We start from the raw sequence: 16,293 nt of genomic DNA on the forward strand, positions 1-16,293 counted from the left end.
TCCCAAATTTACTTAATAAGACAAGAGTAGAGAACCGAGGCATCCCGATGCTATGCAAAAAAAAAATATTATACAAAAACAGTCCCCACCACTGATAACATTATTCACATATCCCATAAGTTATACACATCCAACACCGGATCTCCATTTCACCCCACCCCCCCAAGGTTTAATAAGGATCAATCACACCGCCCATCCTTCCACCCGGAGCGCCACCGCTCCTCCCAGAACCGACAATCGAACTCCTCCTTGCCCAGCTTGCGGTTGACCTCGTTGTGCGCGCGGCACATCCAGTCCCCGAACTCCTTCCGGCCCGCCAGCCGCGGCGCGTTCTGCCCGCTGGGCTCGGCCATCCAGGCCCGGAAGTCGTCCGCGCACACCCAGCACGGGTACAGCCGCGAGAAGATGCCCAGGAACGTGCGCATCTCCGTCTGCTGCTCCGCCGAGGCCTGCGCCGGGTACGAGGCCGTCAGCGAGTGCAGGAAGGTCCAGGTCGAGCGGCCGAGTTCCTCGACGTCCGGGGGACATTGGCCGTATTTTTGGTTAGTGGCGGTGGTGGCGGTGGTGGTGGTGGTAGTTGGCGGGGGTGCCGTGGGTGTGGCTTTGGCTTTTTGGGTTAGGGCGCGCCAGGAGGCGGCGGAGGTGCAGAGGCGGCATCTTTTTTATACTGGTCAGTATCTGGGGTTGGTGGAGGGTTGGGATGTGTGTGTGTAGAGGTTGAGGGGTTTGGGGAGGTAGGTTGTGCTTTCAATTGTTGGTTGGGGCTGCGCATACGGTTTGCCTTCTTTGTCGAGGATGACTCCATTCGGGAGCTTGGTGTATCCCGGTGGGACGTGTTCGTCCTTGTTGTTGGTATCCTTTGGTTGAGACGCTGTCGAAGAGGAGGAGGAGGAGCTGGCTGTGGCTGCAGGGAACTGGAACTGATGCGTGAAGAGCTTCTTTTGCGTCGATTGCGCGGTCTCTGTTGCGTCGGGGTGGGTTTCGGACATGATGCCGGTGGGGGTGATTGGGTGGTAGTAGTGAGAGGGAGTAGGGACTGCAAGAAAGAAAGAAAATTCTATGTTATAGAAGATGCACAATCAATTAGGAAGAGAGTGTGTAAGAACCAAAACCAAAGAATAAGAGTCTATATAGAAAGAAAAGAGAGGAAGGTAGGTATAGTTGAAGATTCTCTCGTCGATTGGTAATAGTGCCCTCGATCTCCGACTTTATCGAAGGCCGCCAGTCCCCGATAAGCGGCTTTGTCAGCGAGCGCATTGTCGCGCCATGCAATTGGAAACTCTCCGACCGAAGCCAATCGAGCAAGCAGGGGTTCTAGATGCAAGCTTTCCTAGTGTCCCTCTTTGACATTGTTCAGTCTCCCTCTCATCAAGCTTGTTCGCGTCTGATACATTGTCGATCGTTTCGCTTCCTGATCTGCTTGGGGCGGTTGTATTCTGCCTCTCATCGCGTCCGCCTGCCGCACGGCCACTTCCCGCCGTTTCACTCCCCCCCACACGCAGCGGACATCTACACCCACCCGACGTCGGGCATTTAACTCGGGGTAAAGTCGAGACAGACAAAGGGCAACAATGGCCCCAAAATACGCGCTATCGGAGTCTGAGTCCGAGTCCGAGTCGGCAGCCGGCCGTCCAGACATTCCGTCCGATGACGCGCTGGAACAAGCTTTACGCGACACCGTCGCCGAGATCCACAAATCGGGCAAGTTGGAGGAATTGACGGTCAAGCGTGTGCGTCTCGCGGCAGAAAAGGCGCTCAAGCTCGACGAAGGATTCTTCAAGACACAAGGTGATTGGAAAGCCCGAAGTGAAGAGGTCATTCGCGATCAAGTGGTTGGTCTCCCCGTGTCTCTTGTGTTATGACGCCATTGCAATTCCTTCTTTTTTGTTTCTTTACAATTGCGCTCTAATGTCTCATCTTATGAATAGGAGGTCGAGGAGAAAGCCGCCGAACAATCGACCCCAAAAAAGAACGATAGCGACTCTGAAAGTGAACTGTCCTCGGAAGACGCGAAGCCCGCCAAGAGAACGAAATCGGCCCGCACCGCCGCACCGCGCAAACGCCAGAAAACCAGTCCTTCGGAAACCGATGAAAATGATAGTTCGAACATCGAGGATGAGTACCAGGATGATGAAGTAAAGCCCTCCACGAAAAGGCAAACAAAGACCACCAACAAGAAAAAGACCAAGCCCAGCGAAGAGCCAGCCCCCGATGACTCTACTGACGCCGCCAATGGGAAAGAAGATCAGTCAGAAGATAAAGTCGATACCGAAAGTGAAATGTCGGTAGTTCTTGATGAGGAGCCGAAACCCGTTCGCAAGCGACAGAAGAGCGCCGAGACATCCTCACGAAAAGGGAAGAAAGCGGCTCCGGCCAAGGGCAAAGATGCGGATCAGGACCCCAATCAGGCGGAGATCAAACGGCTGCAGGGTTGGCTGATTAAATGCGGGATTCGCAAGATGTGGGCGAGGGAGCTGGCTCCTTTCGACACCCCCAAAGCCAAGATCAAACACCTCAAGGATATGTTGAAGGAGGCCGGCATGGAAGGGCGGTACTCGGTGGAGAAAGCGAACCGCATCCGTGAGGAGCGTGAGCTCAAGGCCGACCTCGAGCTGGTGCAGGAAGGAGCCAAGCGATGGGGGAAGGAGGCTGGGAGCGACGATAGTGAAGACAGTCGGCCTAGACGGAGATTGAACCGGGGACGTCGAGGCCTGGCCTTCTTGGAAGATGAGGATGGTGAGGAGACGGACTGATGGTGTTGCATGAGTGTTGCTGGCTTGTGCAAGCAATTATATCCGGGGCAGGCTCTGGATTATCAAGTTGTTCAAAGAGTATGAGTTGTACGAGATACCACTGGCATTTCCTTTTTCCTTTGCGTTCATTGTTCATTTTCCCGACTTCGTTCCGCCCATTCGTTGAGCCACCAAGCTGAAGACAGCGACCGAGGAGATAAAAAGGACAAGGTTGTAAAACTGCAAAAAGATCCATTAGTCTGGAATTCAGATATTTTCTATTGGCTTTTGAGAGCAATCGAGGAACGCATACCGCTGTCCTGGAGTGCTCGTTCTCTTCGGCCTCGGTCCTGGCCTCGACGAACAGGCGTCGGAGGTTAGGGAGATTCGCCTTGTTCGGTAAAAGGTAAGCGATGTTGTCATAGTTGCGCATTGATAGTAACAAATGTAGAGGTTAGAGCAACTTACCATAGGTTTCGTATGCTGCAATGGATATGGCAGCAAAAAGGCTGAAATATCCTTTGTTATGAATCAGACCAAGTGTATGTATGGGGTATGAAGTAAACTACGAGGCAGTCCAGACCGCCGGGGAAAAGAATTAAGGTGATGGGTTGCGCTTAGTCGGGCGCCGCGTTGTGCGGATTGGCTGTGGTTAATGATGGGGACACTCCGTCCAGTCCCTCCCTCTCCCTCCTGATCATCAACTGACTGTCTTCCACCTTGACTTCTTCACTCCTCCCTCCATTCTTCCCACTCCACATTCTCTTCGTTCCCTTCTTTGCACTGACAATTTTTCACGTATACTCCTGCTCCCTCCCGTCATTTCGGCACGGAGGTGAGAGAGTGTATGAGAGCTCTTGCTTCCCCGCTCTAATTCTCCCGTCTGCGGCTCACCCTGAAGCTCTCGCAATTCCCCGCAGTCTCCTGCATTCCCTCCTCCGACTTCAGCTTCCACCAGCAGAGGCGCGACTCGGTCGTCGCTAGACTTCTCTTAGCACAATGGCGATGAGTAGGATTCGGGGGGCCTTTGCGGTCCCCAAGAAAGGAGAGACTTTTGAATTGCGATCTGGTCTTGTGTATGCTATGCTATCTTTGTGTCCTGCCCAAGCCGATGAGTCGATACTGACGCTCTTTAACCTTCAGGTCCCAGTATGCATATGAACGGTATGTCACATGCAAACCCACTTGTGGATAAATGGCAGCATATCTTGGTCGGCGCAACCAATCTAATACACCGTTAGCAAGGAGTCAATTCAGAAGACTATCATGGCCATGACGTTGGGCAAGGATGTCTCCTCTCTATTCCCGGATGTTCTCAAGAACATTGCGACTAGCGATCTCGAACAAAAGAAGCTGGTTTATCTTTACCTCATGTGGGTGGCCTAGCATTGGTTGGCTATTCGGGCTTGACGCTGATTGTCTTTTGCGCCCGACAGGAACTACGCCAAATCTCACCCCGACCTGTGCATTCTCGCCGTCAACACTTTTGTTCAAGACTCCGAAGACCCCAATCCTTTAATCAGAGCCCTTGCCATTCGAACGATGGGGTGCATCCGGGTTGACAAGATGGTGGATTACATGGAGGAACCGCTGCGGAAGACTCTCCGGGACGAATCGCCCTATGTCCGCAAGACTGCGGCCATCTGTGTCGCCAAACTGTTCGATCTGAATCCTGCTATGTGCCTGGAGAACGGCTTTCTGGAAATGCTGCAGGAGATGATTGGAGATCCCAATCCTATGGTCGTCGCCAACTCGGTGACTGCTCTGTCGGAGATCTACCACGCTGCTCCCGAAACACAGGCCTTGAAGGTAACCACCAACACACTGCGCAAGCTTCTCATGGCCCTGAATGAGTGTACGGAGTGGGGTCGCGTCACAATCTTGACGACTCTTGCCGAGTACAAAACGACTGAAGTGACTGAGTCGGAGCACATCTGTGAGCGCGTTGCTCCTCAGTTTCAACATGCCAACCCGAGTGTTGTGCTCGCTGCCGTCAAAGTCGTTTTCCTTCACATGAGAAACGTCAAGGCTGAGCTTGCTAGCAACTACCTGAAGAAAATGGCTCCTCCCCTAGGTAAGGATGCTTTGACCGCGTAGACTTGTTCCCGTTTGCTGATGATGGCAAGTGACTCTGGTTTCATCTGCCCCCGAGGTGCAGTATGTGGCTTTGAGAAACATTGATCTTTTGTTGCAAAAGCAGCCAGAAATCCTGAACAAGGAACTTCGCGTCTTTTTCTGCAAGTATAACGATCCACCATACGTCAAGTTCCAGAAACTTGAAATCATGGTACGGATAGCCAACGACCGAAACGTCGACCAGCTCTTAGCCGAGCTTAAGGAGTACGCACTTGAGGTGGACATGGACTTTGTGCGCCGCGCCGTCCGGGCGATTGGTCAGGTTGCGATCAAAATCGAGAGCGCTAGTGAGAAGTGCGTCAACACGTTGCTGGACCTCATCAACACCAAGGTCAACTACGTGGTGCAAGAAGCCATTGTGGTGATCAAGGATATTTTCCGAAAGTACCCCGGCTATGAGGGTATTATCCCTACGCTGTGCAAGTGTATCGATGAGCTAGATGAACCAAATGCTCGTGCGGCACTCATTTGGATTGTGGGTCAGTATGCGGAGAAGATCAGTAATGCGGGTGACATTCTGGCTGGTTTTGTGGAAGGCTTCAATGAAGAATTCTCCCAGGTATGACACTCCCTTTTGACAACAAAGATGCTGTATACTGATCACAGGGACCTGTTTAGACCCAGCTGCAAATCTTGACGGCTGTTGTCAAGCTCTTCTTGAAGCGGCCTGAAAAGGCCCAAGGGCTCGTCCAGAAAGTGCTGCAGGCAGCCACTGCTGAGAACGACAATCCCGATGTGCGCGACCGAGCCTATGTCTACTGGCGCTTGTTATCCAATACCAGTGATCCTGGAGCTACTAAGGACATTGTCTTGTCTGACAAGCCTCCAATTGTGACCACTATTCATTCTCTACCGCCTGCCCTTCTTGAGCAGCTGCTCACCGAGCTGTCGACTCTTGCATCAGTTTACCACAAGCCCCCAGAGCAGTTTGTCGGCCAAGGAAGGTTCGGTGCCGACGCTGTCCAGAGAGCCGCTATCGAGTATGTCTCAACCCATTTCATCCATTCATGTCTGTCACGCTGACCACTGACTTCAGGGAACAAATTCAAAATGCACGCGAGAACCCACTTGCTGCCGCTGCCGCTGCAGCCGCGGTTACTGGCAGCGCGCCCCCTCCCCAGAGCCAGAGCAACGTCGAGAATCTACTGGACATCGATTTCGATGGAACTGCGCCGGCTTCGGCTCAAAAAGAGCCCAGTGGTGGAATGTCGGGTCTCGAAGGTCTGGCTGGAACGCCAGTGCGAGTGGAATCGCCTGCTGCAGGTGCCCCTGCTGGAAGCAACAACTTGGACGATCTCTTGGGGGTCTTCGGCGATGGTGGAGGCGCACCGGCCCCGGCCAGCAGCAGCGCGGGGGCTGGAGCCGATTTGATGAACGGTTTTGCCGGCCTGGACTTGTCAGGCAATGGCACGACATCGCCGCCTCCTGGAGGCAGCCAACCAAAGAAAACCAACGAAGACATTATGTCGTTATTCTAAGAAAGCCGGGCTATGGCGGTTTGATGGTGAACATCGCCGTGGGACTGGAAGGGAAGGGAAGGAGATCAAGGAGGCAAGCGCTTGACAAAAGCACACATAATTCGCAATTCATGCATTTTCACATAGATTCTCTCGTCTTTCTATATTGGCGTGACCAAGCTGAATGATCCACATGTTTATTCTTTGTGTTTGTACTTCTTTTCCCCTGCCTCGATTCGTCTGTGGCTTCATGTCCCAAATTATCTGTATATCCCATTCACCTGAAGCTCTGAGCATAATGGATTGCTCTGGTCGTTATCTCTTCTGAGTTTTTACAACTCTTTCAACCGGGTATTACACGCCTGTTTTGGTCTTTAGCCTGTCGCAATTTTTTAAAGGCAAGGTGGCGATCTCGGGATGTTCAATGGGGCGAACGAGCCGTGGGCTTGTCACTTGTCCAAGAACCTGCTTGGTTATTATACTTTGATTCCAAGTAGGAAAGGCTCACGCTGCGACAATGTTCATTTTCGACTGAAGGACCGGATAAATTCAGAACCTGGAATGCACAGATGATTGAAATTTGACTAAACCGACAGACGTGCCACTAGTGCAGCCATCTTACTGAGGGCGTGAGTCACCGCGAAAGATCCATAAAGTCCCCCCCCCCAGTCTACGCCACTTCTCCCCTTACTCATTCCAACTTTGTTACGCTATTTACCACTTTGCAATTGTTCCAAGCATAGAAAGATGGAGCATCTCAAGAGAACCTTTGCTCAATGCCAAAACGAGGGCCGTCCGGCCCTGGTGACCTATGTTACTGCCGGTTTTCCGACAGCCGCGGAAACTCCAGATATCATGCTGGCCATGCAAGCTGGAGGAGCAGGTGAGTTGCTCTTGGTACGCATAGCAATGGATGCGATGTACTAATATCCATTTCCTTTTTCAGATGTCATTGAGCTTGGCCTTCCATTCACAGACCCCATCGCCGATGGACCTACCATCCAAAAATCAAACCTCAAAGCCCTCGAAAATGGAGTTACCATCACTTCCATGTTGCAAATGGTGAAGGATGCCCGCCAGCAGGGCCTGCGCATCCCCGTCCTCTTCATGGGATACTACAACCCGGTTCTGCGCTTTGGTGAAACCGCCCTGCTTGCAGAATGCAGAGAAGCCGGCGTGAATGGGTTCATTATCGTAGATCTACCGCCGGAGGAAGCGGTTCGATTCCGCGACCAATGTCGGGATGCTGGGTAAGTTCTGTCTACTACCACTCCGTTTGCTAGGTATGGGGTTCAGTACCCGCTAACGCCTATCGTGGTCGTCTTATAGCCTCTCATATGTTCCCTTGATTGCTCCGTCCACAACTGAAGATCGGATGAAGACGCTTTGTGGGATTGCTGACACATGGATCTATCTGGTATCCCGCATGGGCGTCACCGGAGCCACTGGTACTCTGAATGACCAGCTTCCCGACTTGATGAAGCGGGTCAAGGATCTCTCCGGTGGAGTCCCGGTGGCCGTCGGCTTTGGCATCAGCACCCGTGAGCATTTCCTGGGTGTGACCTCCGTCGCTGATGGCGCCGTGATTGGGAGTGAGATCATCAATCAGCTGGCCAATGCCCCTGCTGGACAGGGAGCGCGCACGATTGAGGAGTATTGCGCACAGATCACGGGGCGACGAGTCCCTCGCACAGCAGCAGACGAGCCATCCTCTACCTCGTCCGCAGCCGCCGTTTCCCCTTCGAAGGAGAAGGAGTCTACACAGTCACCCGCCGCAAACGAAGTTGGACCGGCTTCGGAACGTGGCCGCTTCGGCAAGTTTGGTGGACAATACGTCCCGGAAGCGCTGACGACGTGTCTCAATGAACTGGAGGCCGGCTTCCAGGCTGCCCTGGACGATCCCGCCTTCTGGGAAGAGTATCGCTCTTACTACCCTTACATGGGTCGTCCGTCGACGCTGCACCGAGCTACGCGACTGACCGAGTCCGCGGGCGGCGCGAACATCTGGCTCAAGCGCGAGGATCTGAACCACACGGGCTCCCACAAGATCAACAACGCCCTGGGCCAGATCCTGATCGCCCGGCGACTGGGTAAGACCGAGATCATTGCCGAGACCGGGGCGGGCCAACACGGCGTGGCCACGGCGACGGTCTGCGCGAAGTTCGGCATGAAATGCACCGTCTACATGGGCGCGGAGGATGTCCGCCGGCAGGCGCTGAATGTCTTCCGCATGCGCCTCCTGGGCGCCACCGTGGTGCCGGTCGAGGCAGGCTCGCGCACCCTCCGGGACGCCGTCAACGAGGCGTTCCGGGCCTGGATCACGCGGCTGGACACGACGCATTATATCCTCGGGTCCGCCATCGGGCCGCACCCATTCCCGACGATCGTGCGAACCTTCCAATCCGTGATCGGGACCGAGACCAAGGCGCAGCTGCAACAGGAGATCGGGAAATTGCCCGACGCGGTGGTGGCCTGTGTGGGCGGTGGATCAAATGCCGTGGGCATGTTCTACCCGTTCGTCGAGGATGGCTCGGTGCAGCTGGTGGGCGTGGAAGCCGGCGGCGATGGCCATGCGAAGCACTCGGCGACGCTCGGGAGCGGCAGCGTCGGGGTCCTGCATGGCGTGCGCACGTATGTCCTGCAGGACCGCCATGGGCAGATCACCGACACGCATTCGGTCTCCGCGGGCCTCGATTACCCGGGCGTGGGACCGGAGCTGGCGTCGTGGAAGGATAGCAGTCGCGCGACCTTCATTGCGGCCACGGATGCGCAGGCGCTCGAGGGCTTCCAGCTGCTCAGTCAGCTCGAGGGCATCATCCCGGCGCTGGAGTCCTCACATGCAGTCTGGGGAGTGATGCAGGTGGCTCGCCAGCTGGGCCCTGGGAAGGATGTCGTGCTCTGCTTGAGTGGTCGCGGTGATAAGGATGTGCAGACGGTCATGGATGAACTGCCTCAGTATAAGGAAAATAATTGATGGAGCTGCTGTCTAGACTACCGAATCCAAAAGTTGAATCATATCAATCTAGCTTATCTAGCTTCCAAGTGCAAGTTATTCGAGTATTCCTTATCATTGCTGTTCTGGCTGTGCCTGATCGCTCTATTGCACAGTAGGTACGGAGTAGACCAGTTGGCGGTAAGAGAAAGCGATCCGCTTTTCCGCTCCATCCGTCCATTTGGATTTCTACTTTCCCTCTCCTCTTTTCGGGCTGCCGCAGTGGATCCAGTGGTCCTCCTTGACTAATAACGATGGAGCAGCATCAATCAATTTGGAGACAAGCAGTTGGAGTCCCTCCCTCGAACGCCATTGAGAGATTCCCTTGCGTCAGAGACCGGGTCGAATCCCGCGATGGGTACGGAGGGAGCAAAAGCATCAGGCGATAGCATCCTCAATTGTGATTCAAACACCAGACAGACCACGAAGAAAGCGTGCCACAGTACGGAGTACCACAGTGAAAACCCTCTTCCGATCCCGAGAATCTTCTATCGGCTTTTCTATCCGAAGCAGCAATCCCAGATTTTCAACGCTTTTTTACCCGTATCAGGGAGTCTACTCTTCTGCAGATTTCTAAGCATTTGGCAAGCGTCCGACCCATAGGGACAAGACTCCGCTGGAGCCAGTCGCTGATAGCTTGTTGAGTTGGTTGCCCCATCGCCCCTTGCAAAGCCCAAGCCCATGGATTTGGCTCTTTTCTCGCGACGCTTCCTCGTTCGATCTCCTTCTTGGCTTTTCCGTCCCGGTGGATCTGGCTCAGGGTTTGAAGTTGGACCTTCAACAGGAAAAATTCCCCCAACTCGGAAATTTGTGTCGAAAAGTGGATCGATCAAAGCATGGGACCCGCGACGTTTGTTGTCGGGCGATACGTACGCATATAAGTGGGAGGAGATATCCCCTCAGTCTTGCCTTGAGCCTTGTACTTGTACACACCGTTCAGGAACAGGTTCTTTAATTGACACAAGTCTCTCATCATGACTGACTACAAGTTCGAAGGATGGATGGGCCTCGACAAGGACTCGGTCGACGGCAAGATGGTCTGGCAGGAATTTGAGCCCAAGCCCTGGGAAGAGACCGATGTCGACATCAAGGTCTCTCATTGCGGTATCTGTGGTTCCGATCTTCACACTCTGCACAGTGGATGGGTAAGTGCTTTTGAGGTCTTTCTAGTGTTGTGTTGTGTTGTGTTCTTCAGCTTGCGCCAATCGTGCCTATGCTAGCTACCATGTCCCATGTATACTGATCCGCACAACAACAGAAGCCCACCCTTTACCCCTGCTGTGTCGGTCACGAGATCGTCGGTGTCGCCGTGCGCGTCGGCTCCCAGGTCCGCGACATCAAGCTCGGGGACCGCGTCGGCGTCGGCGCGCAGAGCGATTCCTGCCAGGGCCGTCTCGGCGACTGCGCCGAGTGCGCCATGGGCTGGGAGCAGTACTGTCCCCACAAGTGGGTGGGCACCTACAACAGCGTCCACCTCAACGGCGGCAAGTCCTACGGCGGCTATGCGCGGTACAACCGCGTCCCCGCCCGCTTCGCCATCAAGATCCCCGACGGCATCCCCTCCGCCGAGGCCGCTCCCATGCTGTGCGGTGGTGTCACCCTCTACAGCCCGCTGAAGCACAACGGCTGTGGCCCCGGCAAGCGCGTCGGCATCATCGGTGTGGGCGGCCTGGGCCACTTTGGCGTCATGTTCGCCAAGGCGATGGGCGCCGACAAGGTGGTCGCGATCTCGCGCAAGGCCGGCAAGGCGGCCGATGCCTTGAAGATGGGCGCCGATCTGTACATCGCGACGGACGATGAGCCCGATTGGGCTACCAAGTACGCCAAGTCGTTGGATCTGATTGTCTCGACTGTTTCGTCCACGAAGGTATTTTCCTCAATTTTCATTTCTCCTATCGGGTTGATGAGAAGTAATTTACTAATGCCCGTCGTGTACAGATGCCCTTGGAACAGTACGTCGGCCTGCTGGCGGTCAATGGTACTCTGTGCCAGGTCGGTTTGCCGGAGGATGGCACCCTGGTGGCGCCCGTTAAGCCTCTGATCCGTCGGTTGAAGGTGACCAGCTCGTTGGTCGGGAGCCCTGATGAGATCCGCGAGATGTTCCAGCTGGTCTTGGACAAGGGCGTCAAGCCTTGGATCGAAGAGGTCCCGATGAAGAATGCCAACGAGGCCATTGTCAACATGCATGCCGGTAAGGCCAGATACCGCTACGTGTTGGTCAACGAGGAGCACTAGACGGACAGGGCTTGGTGATGAGTTATGACGAATGTATAGACTGTATAATGTATTAGTAGTGAGTTCACAGTACTCATAGATGAACCTGCAGTTTGATAGAGAGTCTAGTATGTACTCGTAATAGCCCCGTCTTGGCTGCGGCAGGCTTACAATTTACATACTCCAATAGGCACGGCACGTGACTGTCTCCGCCATCGGAGCCACTAATCCCAAAGCAGCAGGCAACCCCTCCGAATTTCTTCTTTGGGCGAGTGAATCATCGCCTCTTGTCTTCGCCCCCCTCACTCACTCTCTCTTCATATTCCTCTGTTTTGTCGCTGGCATTCTTGTCGAAAGAGGCTCTGACTCGCAATTGAGTGTCTTCTTTGTCATATCTCTCTTCTGTTTCCCCCTTCCCCCATCATACTTCCAGTCATCATGTCGCATACTCTGTCGCAAAAATATTTGAGCACGCGGGGTGCCTCCTACGGAGTATGGCAACAAACCCTCTAAGAAAGCAATCTTCGGTTCAATGGCTAACCTGTCTGCTCTTCTGCTTAGCTCTCCTTCGAGGAGGTTGTCCTGAAGGGTCTGGCCTCTGATGGCGGTCTCTTCATCCCCGAGGAGATCCCCTCCCTCCCCGCTAACTGGGAGTCCGAATGGCGCAATCTGAGCTTCGAGGAGATCGCCTTCCGTATCATGTCTCTCTACATCTCAGAGTCCGAGATCCCCCGCGACGACCTTCAAGAAATCATCCGCCGCTCCTACGCCACCTTCCGTCACCCCGAACGCACTCCCACCATCGAACTCGACGGCAAGCAGAACCTCCACCTGCTCGAGCTCTTCCACGGCCCCACCTTCGCTTTCAAGGATGTCGCGCTCCAGTTCCTCGGTAACCTGTTCGAGTACTTCCTCGTGCGCAAGAACCAGGGCAAGGAGGGCAAGGACCGTCACCACCTGACTGTCGTCGGAGCCACCAGCGGTGACACCGGTTCCGCCGCCATCTACGGTCTGCGCGGCAAGAAGGACGTCTCCATCTTCATCATGTTCCCCAAGGGCAAGGTCTCCCCGATCCAGCAGGCCCAGATGACCACCGTGCTGGACGCCAACGTGCACAACCTCACTGTTGAGGGCTCCTTCGACGACTGCCAGGACTTCGTCAAGGCTCTGTTCGCCGACCCCGAGCTCAACTCCACCCACAACCTCGCGGCCGTGAACTCCATCAACTTCGCCCGCATCCTCGCCCAGATCTCCTACTACTTCTACTCCTACCTTTCCCTCACCAAGTCCCCCTCCTTCAACAAGGACTCCAAGCTGCGCTTCGTGGTTCCCTCCGGCAACTTCGGCGACATCCTCGCCGGCTGGTTCGCCAAGCGCATGGGTCTCCCCGCGGAGCGCCTGGTCATCGCGACCAACGAGAACGACATCTTGGACCGCTTCTTCCGCAGCAGCGGTGCCTACACCAAGAACGACGCCAACGGCACCGGCGTCAAGGAGACCCACAGCCCGGCCATGGACATCCTGGTCAGCAGCAACTTCGAGCGCCTCCTCTGGTTCCTCGCCTACCAGAGCAGCGACGCCGCCTCGGCCGACGCGCGCCGCAAGCAGGCTTGCGACAGCGTCAGCGGCTGGCTGCAGCAGCTCAAGACCGAGGGCGGCTTCCAGGTCTCGCCGGCCGTCTTCGCGGGCGCCCAGGCCGAGTTCGAGTCCGAGCGCGTCAGCAACGACGAGACCATCGCCCAGATCCGCGACACCTACCGCACCTCCTTCCCGGCCAACCTGGGCCCCGGCAGCGCCAAGAGCTCCAAGACCGGCGGCTACATCCTCGACCCCCACTCCGCCATCGGCGTTGCCGCCGCCCGCCGCTCCATCCAGCGCAACCCGGGCGCCGTCCACATCTCCCTCTCCACCGCCCACCCGGCCAAGTTCGCCAGCGCCGTCGACCTCGCCCTGCGCGCCGAGGACGGCTACGACTTCACCGAGGTCCTGCCCCAGGAGTTCATCGGCCTGGAGCAGCGCGAGAGCCGCGTCACCCCCGTCGGTCCTGGGGCCGGATGGGAGCAGGTCCGCGAGATCGTCAAGGCCGAGGTCGAGCAGGAGTTGGAGGGTAAGCGGTAGATGTTGCTTGCTTGTTGCTAAATCATAAAAGAAAAGGAAGAAAGATCTCTGTGTTTGCATCTTAAGACCCTTTATTCCCAGTATCAAATTTCCCCCTTGCGCATCATCGATCCTATATATACATTCATGACCAATTTCTTTCACCCACTACCTGTGATATCATAAAAGCTATACAACGAGATATGACAAGAATTTCTTCCACTTTTGTAAGCATCCTTACTTTCGACTATTCCTTCCCTTGGATCCTATTCACATGGTGTAGAGAGCGGGGGGTTAGGGAACCAGTTTGTCTAAAAACTATACCCAGATAAGAATGGCCTATTCTTCCACCTTGACTAGTTTATCGGCGTTGTGCGTGTAACGCCTCGCCTCAGCGAGATCACATGATTTCAATTGGGACCGCAAGTATGTAAACACCACAACTTCGTATAGCTGTCTTCCTTCCTTACCAATGCCATGACTCTCAAGGCATCAAGCTTTCCTCTATGGGCCAGTAAATTCATCAGTATCTCATCCATAATCGACATAGTTCTGTGCTATGCTCCGCCTCGATATCTCTATACCTTGAGTTCTGCTACTCCCTTTCTCCCTGCATATATTCGAAACCGTTGCCAAAAGTGATAAAGGTATCTAGTTCAACGAGATAATCCAGTATTGGTATCTGTTTTCTTCTCCTCTCCTCTACATATATCTACCCTGTATACACCGTACCCACATCGTATAACCCCAGCTACAGAAAAGTCGTCTTCACATCGACGCTAAGCTATACTTAGCTAAGCAATCCTCTACCTGATATACTATCCATACTCTGTTGCTATCCACAGCTACTTAATCCAATATCTACTAGGAGATAGTTCTACTCCAGCAAAAGATACCCTCTACTCCCCCCTGTCCTAATCTCCACACCTCTGCCTCTACCACGATCAGTTCCAGAACTATGCCCTGTCTCAGATTTAGTAAAGTATAACTTATAGAATCCATCCCGCCCCTGACTTAACCTGGCTTCCTCGTTCTATACCTCTTCATCGCGGGTGGTTATGTCTACACTGAGCTATTCTCCATAAGCTCTGACGAGCACTCAACCACTTGATCCATAAATCATGCACGTGTAGTGACAAGAGTGCCGAACTTGCAACCGGGTTTTACCAGGACCCGCTGGTTCCTGATAGTTCCCACTCGATTGTTCAGAGTCCTAGAAACTTTTGCTAGAAAGCACCCATATCCCTTAATTTGGCCCATGGTTGCGAGTGGTTGGGTCCAGATAGGTAGGTAGGTAGTCTTCCAAGTTTTCAACACCCCTTGCCCTAATCCTACCCTCGACCGATTGAAAACCATTTCAGTCGTGAGTCCTATCTATATATCACTTATGTTTTGCATCTTTGCGTGCGATCAGTTTGTGCCCCTTTCTCAACTATTTGGGGTCTCGAAATCGGGCATCTGGAGAATCTATAGACGATGCGGAAGGGTGGCCTTGGGGGGGGGGGGAGGAGTACTACTTACTGCTCTGATCCATACGAGTAACGGGAGGTGGGATCGTAATCAGGGCATCACCTTGTCAGAGATTGTCATGGGATGCACTCACTCATGCCGCCTGGATTTGCTGATCGTTCCCTTTCGTGGAATTTTTGTGTACCTGATATCATCGAATTGCATTTGAGTCTTCAGCTACTCAGATCTACCCGTAGTACCCACACACACATATCCCCTCTCGTCTCGGAGGTGGTTGGACTGGGTTGGGTAAAGGACTACGTAAGATGCAACCTCTTCCGTTTCCGGAAAATATGATTACGCACTGCAAAGCGTGGCATCAGCTATGCGACAGGCTTTTACCATGATGGTAGGAAGAAGAGAAAAGAAAATGAGAAACCAAGAGGAACATCAAAGCTACATGAAAAGACAAAAGTGAGAGCTTGAAACTTGTTTCCAAGAAAAAACAAAAAAAAATGCCATTTTTATTCCACGTACCGTACTCATTATATATTATTAAACTAGTAGGCAAAAGGAACTGCCAATGGGAAATCGATCAGGAGCTAAGCACAGTGTTCCTTGTCGCTCACCCCAGTGAGCGTGGCTGTGTCTTGAGTCGTAGTCCTGAGTCACAATCAAAGACAGTCCTCCCTTCATGACATAGGAAATAACCAACAATGTAGCAAAAATTCCAAAACCGAACTCCAAGCACCATTTGTTTTGATCTGATAGTTTCTTCTTGTGGTCAAAGGGAAGATGAATGGCTCTATCGATTCATTGCTGAAGATGGAGGAGTCATCTACAGAAGAACCATCAGACCCATGACAGCGGCGAGAAGACCGGCCACGGGCTGCATCTTGGAAGCAGCGCCCGTGAGGCTCGAGACCGAAGGCTCCGCTGGGGAGGCGCCGGTGGGCTGCTCGGGGGTTGAGGTGCCGGCAGGAGCAACAGGGCTGGAACCCTCAGGAGCAGCAGGGCTGGAACCCTCAGGAGCGGCAGGAACGACAGGGCTGGAAGAGCCAGGAGCACCAGGAGCAACAGGGCTGGAGCCCTCAGGGGTACCAGGAGCACCAGGAGCACCAGGGGTGGAGGAGCTAGGAGCACCAGGAGCACCGGGGGTAGAAGAGCCAGGAGCGCCAGGAGCACCGGGGGTAGAAGAGCCAGGAGCGCCAGGAGC

At 54.1% G+C, this 16,293-nt stretch overlaps 8 protein-coding genes across 8 annotated transcripts; 5 read left to right on the forward strand and 3 right to left on the reverse strand.

The window, feature by feature from the left end:
• Positions 1-35: 35 nt before the first annotated feature.
• On the reverse strand, positions 36-1,367 carry BO86DRAFT_358068 (flavin-linked sulfhydryl oxidase). The gene is made up of 2 exons (XM_025669725.1): positions 775-1,367; positions 36-657 (listed from the first exon to the last, which is right to left on the reverse strand). The coding sequence occupies exons 1-2, from the start codon at positions 987-989 to the stop codon at positions 180-182; spliced, it is 693 nt and encodes a 230-aa protein (XP_025529580.1). The 5' UTR covers positions 990-1,367; the 3' UTR covers positions 36-179.
• BO86DRAFT_408254 (putative transcriptional regulator) lies at positions 1,318-2,951 on the forward strand. The gene is made up of 2 exons (XM_025674333.1): positions 1,318-1,832; positions 1,929-2,951. Exons 1-2 carry the CDS (start codon positions 1,572-1,574, stop codon positions 2,751-2,753), a joined length of 1,086 nt encoding a protein of 361 aa, XP_025529581.1. The 5' UTR covers positions 1,318-1,571; the 3' UTR covers positions 2,754-2,951.
• On the reverse strand, positions 2,886-3,165 carry BO86DRAFT_308223 (DUF5310 domain-containing protein; the record flags this gene model as incomplete). The annotated part of the gene is made up of 2 exons (XM_025667771.1): positions 2,886-2,972; positions 3,046-3,165. The coding sequence occupies 2 exons, from the start codon at positions 3,163-3,165 to the stop codon at positions 2,886-2,888; spliced, it is 207 nt and encodes a 68-aa protein (XP_025529582.1).
• A 486-nt stretch (positions 3,166-3,651) lies between these two features.
• BO86DRAFT_31917 (putative AP-1 adaptor complex subunit beta) lies at positions 3,652-6,400 on the forward strand. Its single transcript, XM_025668240.1, has 7 exons — positions 3,652-3,808; positions 3,876-3,896; positions 3,974-4,105; positions 4,169-4,806; positions 4,859-5,427; positions 5,487-5,848; positions 5,905-6,400. The coding sequence occupies exons 1-7, from the start codon at positions 3,732-3,734 to the stop codon at positions 6,344-6,346; spliced, it is 2,241 nt and encodes a 746-aa protein (XP_025529583.1). The 5' UTR covers positions 3,652-3,731; the 3' UTR covers positions 6,347-6,400.
• A 672-nt stretch (positions 6,401-7,072) lies between these two features.
• BO86DRAFT_308322 (tryptophan synthase beta chain) lies at positions 7,073-9,299 on the forward strand (the record flags this gene model as incomplete). Its single annotated transcript, XM_025667775.1, has 3 exons — positions 7,073-7,208; positions 7,272-7,575; positions 7,655-9,299. 3 exons carry the CDS (start codon positions 7,073-7,075, stop codon positions 9,297-9,299), a joined length of 2,085 nt encoding a protein of 694 aa, XP_025529584.1.
• Positions 9,300-9,795: 496 nt separating this feature from the next.
• BO86DRAFT_387526 (NAD(P)-dependent alcohol dehydrogenase) lies at positions 9,796-11,637 on the forward strand. Its single transcript, XM_025671617.1, has 4 exons — positions 9,796-9,901; positions 9,963-10,462; positions 10,576-11,184; positions 11,256-11,637. Exons 2-4 carry the CDS (start codon positions 10,292-10,294, stop codon positions 11,550-11,552), a joined length of 1,077 nt encoding a protein of 358 aa, XP_025529585.1. The 5' UTR covers positions 9,796-9,901; positions 9,963-10,291; the 3' UTR covers positions 11,553-11,637.
• A 197-nt stretch (positions 11,638-11,834) lies between these two features.
• On the forward strand, positions 11,835-13,818 carry BO86DRAFT_334656 (threonine synthase THR4). Its single transcript, XM_025668862.1, has 2 exons — positions 11,835-12,023; positions 12,093-13,818. The coding sequence occupies exons 1-2, from the start codon at positions 11,970-11,972 to the stop codon at positions 13,647-13,649; spliced, it is 1,611 nt and encodes a 536-aa protein (XP_025529586.1). The 5' UTR covers positions 11,835-11,969; the 3' UTR covers positions 13,650-13,818.
• A 2,097-nt stretch (positions 13,819-15,915) lies between these two features.
• BO86DRAFT_397695 (uncharacterized protein) lies at positions 15,916-16,209 on the reverse strand (the record flags this gene model as incomplete). The annotated part of the gene is made up of 1 exon (XM_025673508.1): positions 15,916-16,209. A coding segment is annotated over one exon (294 nt), but the record flags the coding sequence as incomplete, so codon positions are not given.
• Between the last annotated feature and the right edge of the window lie 84 nt (positions 16,210-16,293).

This window comes from Aspergillus japonicus (genome assembly GCF_003184785.1).
Source record: "Aspergillus japonicus CBS 114.51 unplaced genomic scaffold BO86scaffold_12, whole genome shotgun sequence".
NCBI lineage: Eukaryota > Fungi > Ascomycota > Eurotiomycetes > Eurotiales > Aspergillaceae > Aspergillus > Aspergillus japonicus.

Coding starts and splice junctions, on each gene's coding strand:
- BO86DRAFT_358068 (XM_025669725.1), bottom strand. CDS start 989: ATGTCCGAAACCCACCCCGACGCAACAGAGACCGCGCAATCGACGCAA. Junction 658..774: donor CTCGACAAAGAAGGCAAACC/GTATGCGCAGCC, acceptor AGTATAAAAAAG/ATGCCGCCTCTGCACCTCCG.
- BO86DRAFT_408254 (XM_025674333.1), top strand. CDS start 1,572: ATGGCCCCAAAATACGCGCTATCGGAGTCTGAGTCCGAGTCCGAGTCG. Junction 1,833..1,928: donor AGGTCATTCGCGATCAAGTG/GTTGGTCTCCCC, acceptor TCTTATGAATAG/GAGGTCGAGGAGAAAGCCGC.
- BO86DRAFT_31917 (XM_025668240.1), top strand. CDS start 3,732: ATGGCGATGAGTAGGATTCGGGGGGCCTTTGCGGTCCCCAAGAAAGGA. Junction 4,106..4,168: donor CTGGTTTATCTTTACCTCAT/GTGGGTGGCCTA, acceptor TGCGCCCGACAG/GAACTACGCCAAATCTCACC. Junction 5,849..5,904: donor GTCCAGAGAGCCGCTATCGA/GTATGTCTCAAC, acceptor CACTGACTTCAG/GGAACAAATTCAAAATGCAC.
- BO86DRAFT_387526 (XM_025671617.1), top strand. CDS start 10,292: ATGACTGACTACAAGTTCGAAGGATGGATGGGCCTCGACAAGGACTCG. Junction 10,463..10,575: donor ACACTCTGCACAGTGGATGG/GTAAGTGCTTTT, acceptor GCACAACAACAG/AAGCCCACCCTTTACCCCTG. Junction 11,185..11,255: donor CGACTGTTTCGTCCACGAAG/GTATTTTCCTCA, acceptor CGTCGTGTACAG/ATGCCCTTGGAACAGTACGT.
- BO86DRAFT_334656 (XM_025668862.1), top strand. CDS start 11,970: ATGTCGCATACTCTGTCGCAAAAATATTTGAGCACGCGGGGTGCCTCC. Junction 12,024..12,092: donor CGCGGGGTGCCTCCTACGGA/GTATGGCAACAA, acceptor TCTTCTGCTTAG/CTCTCCTTCGAGGAGGTTGT.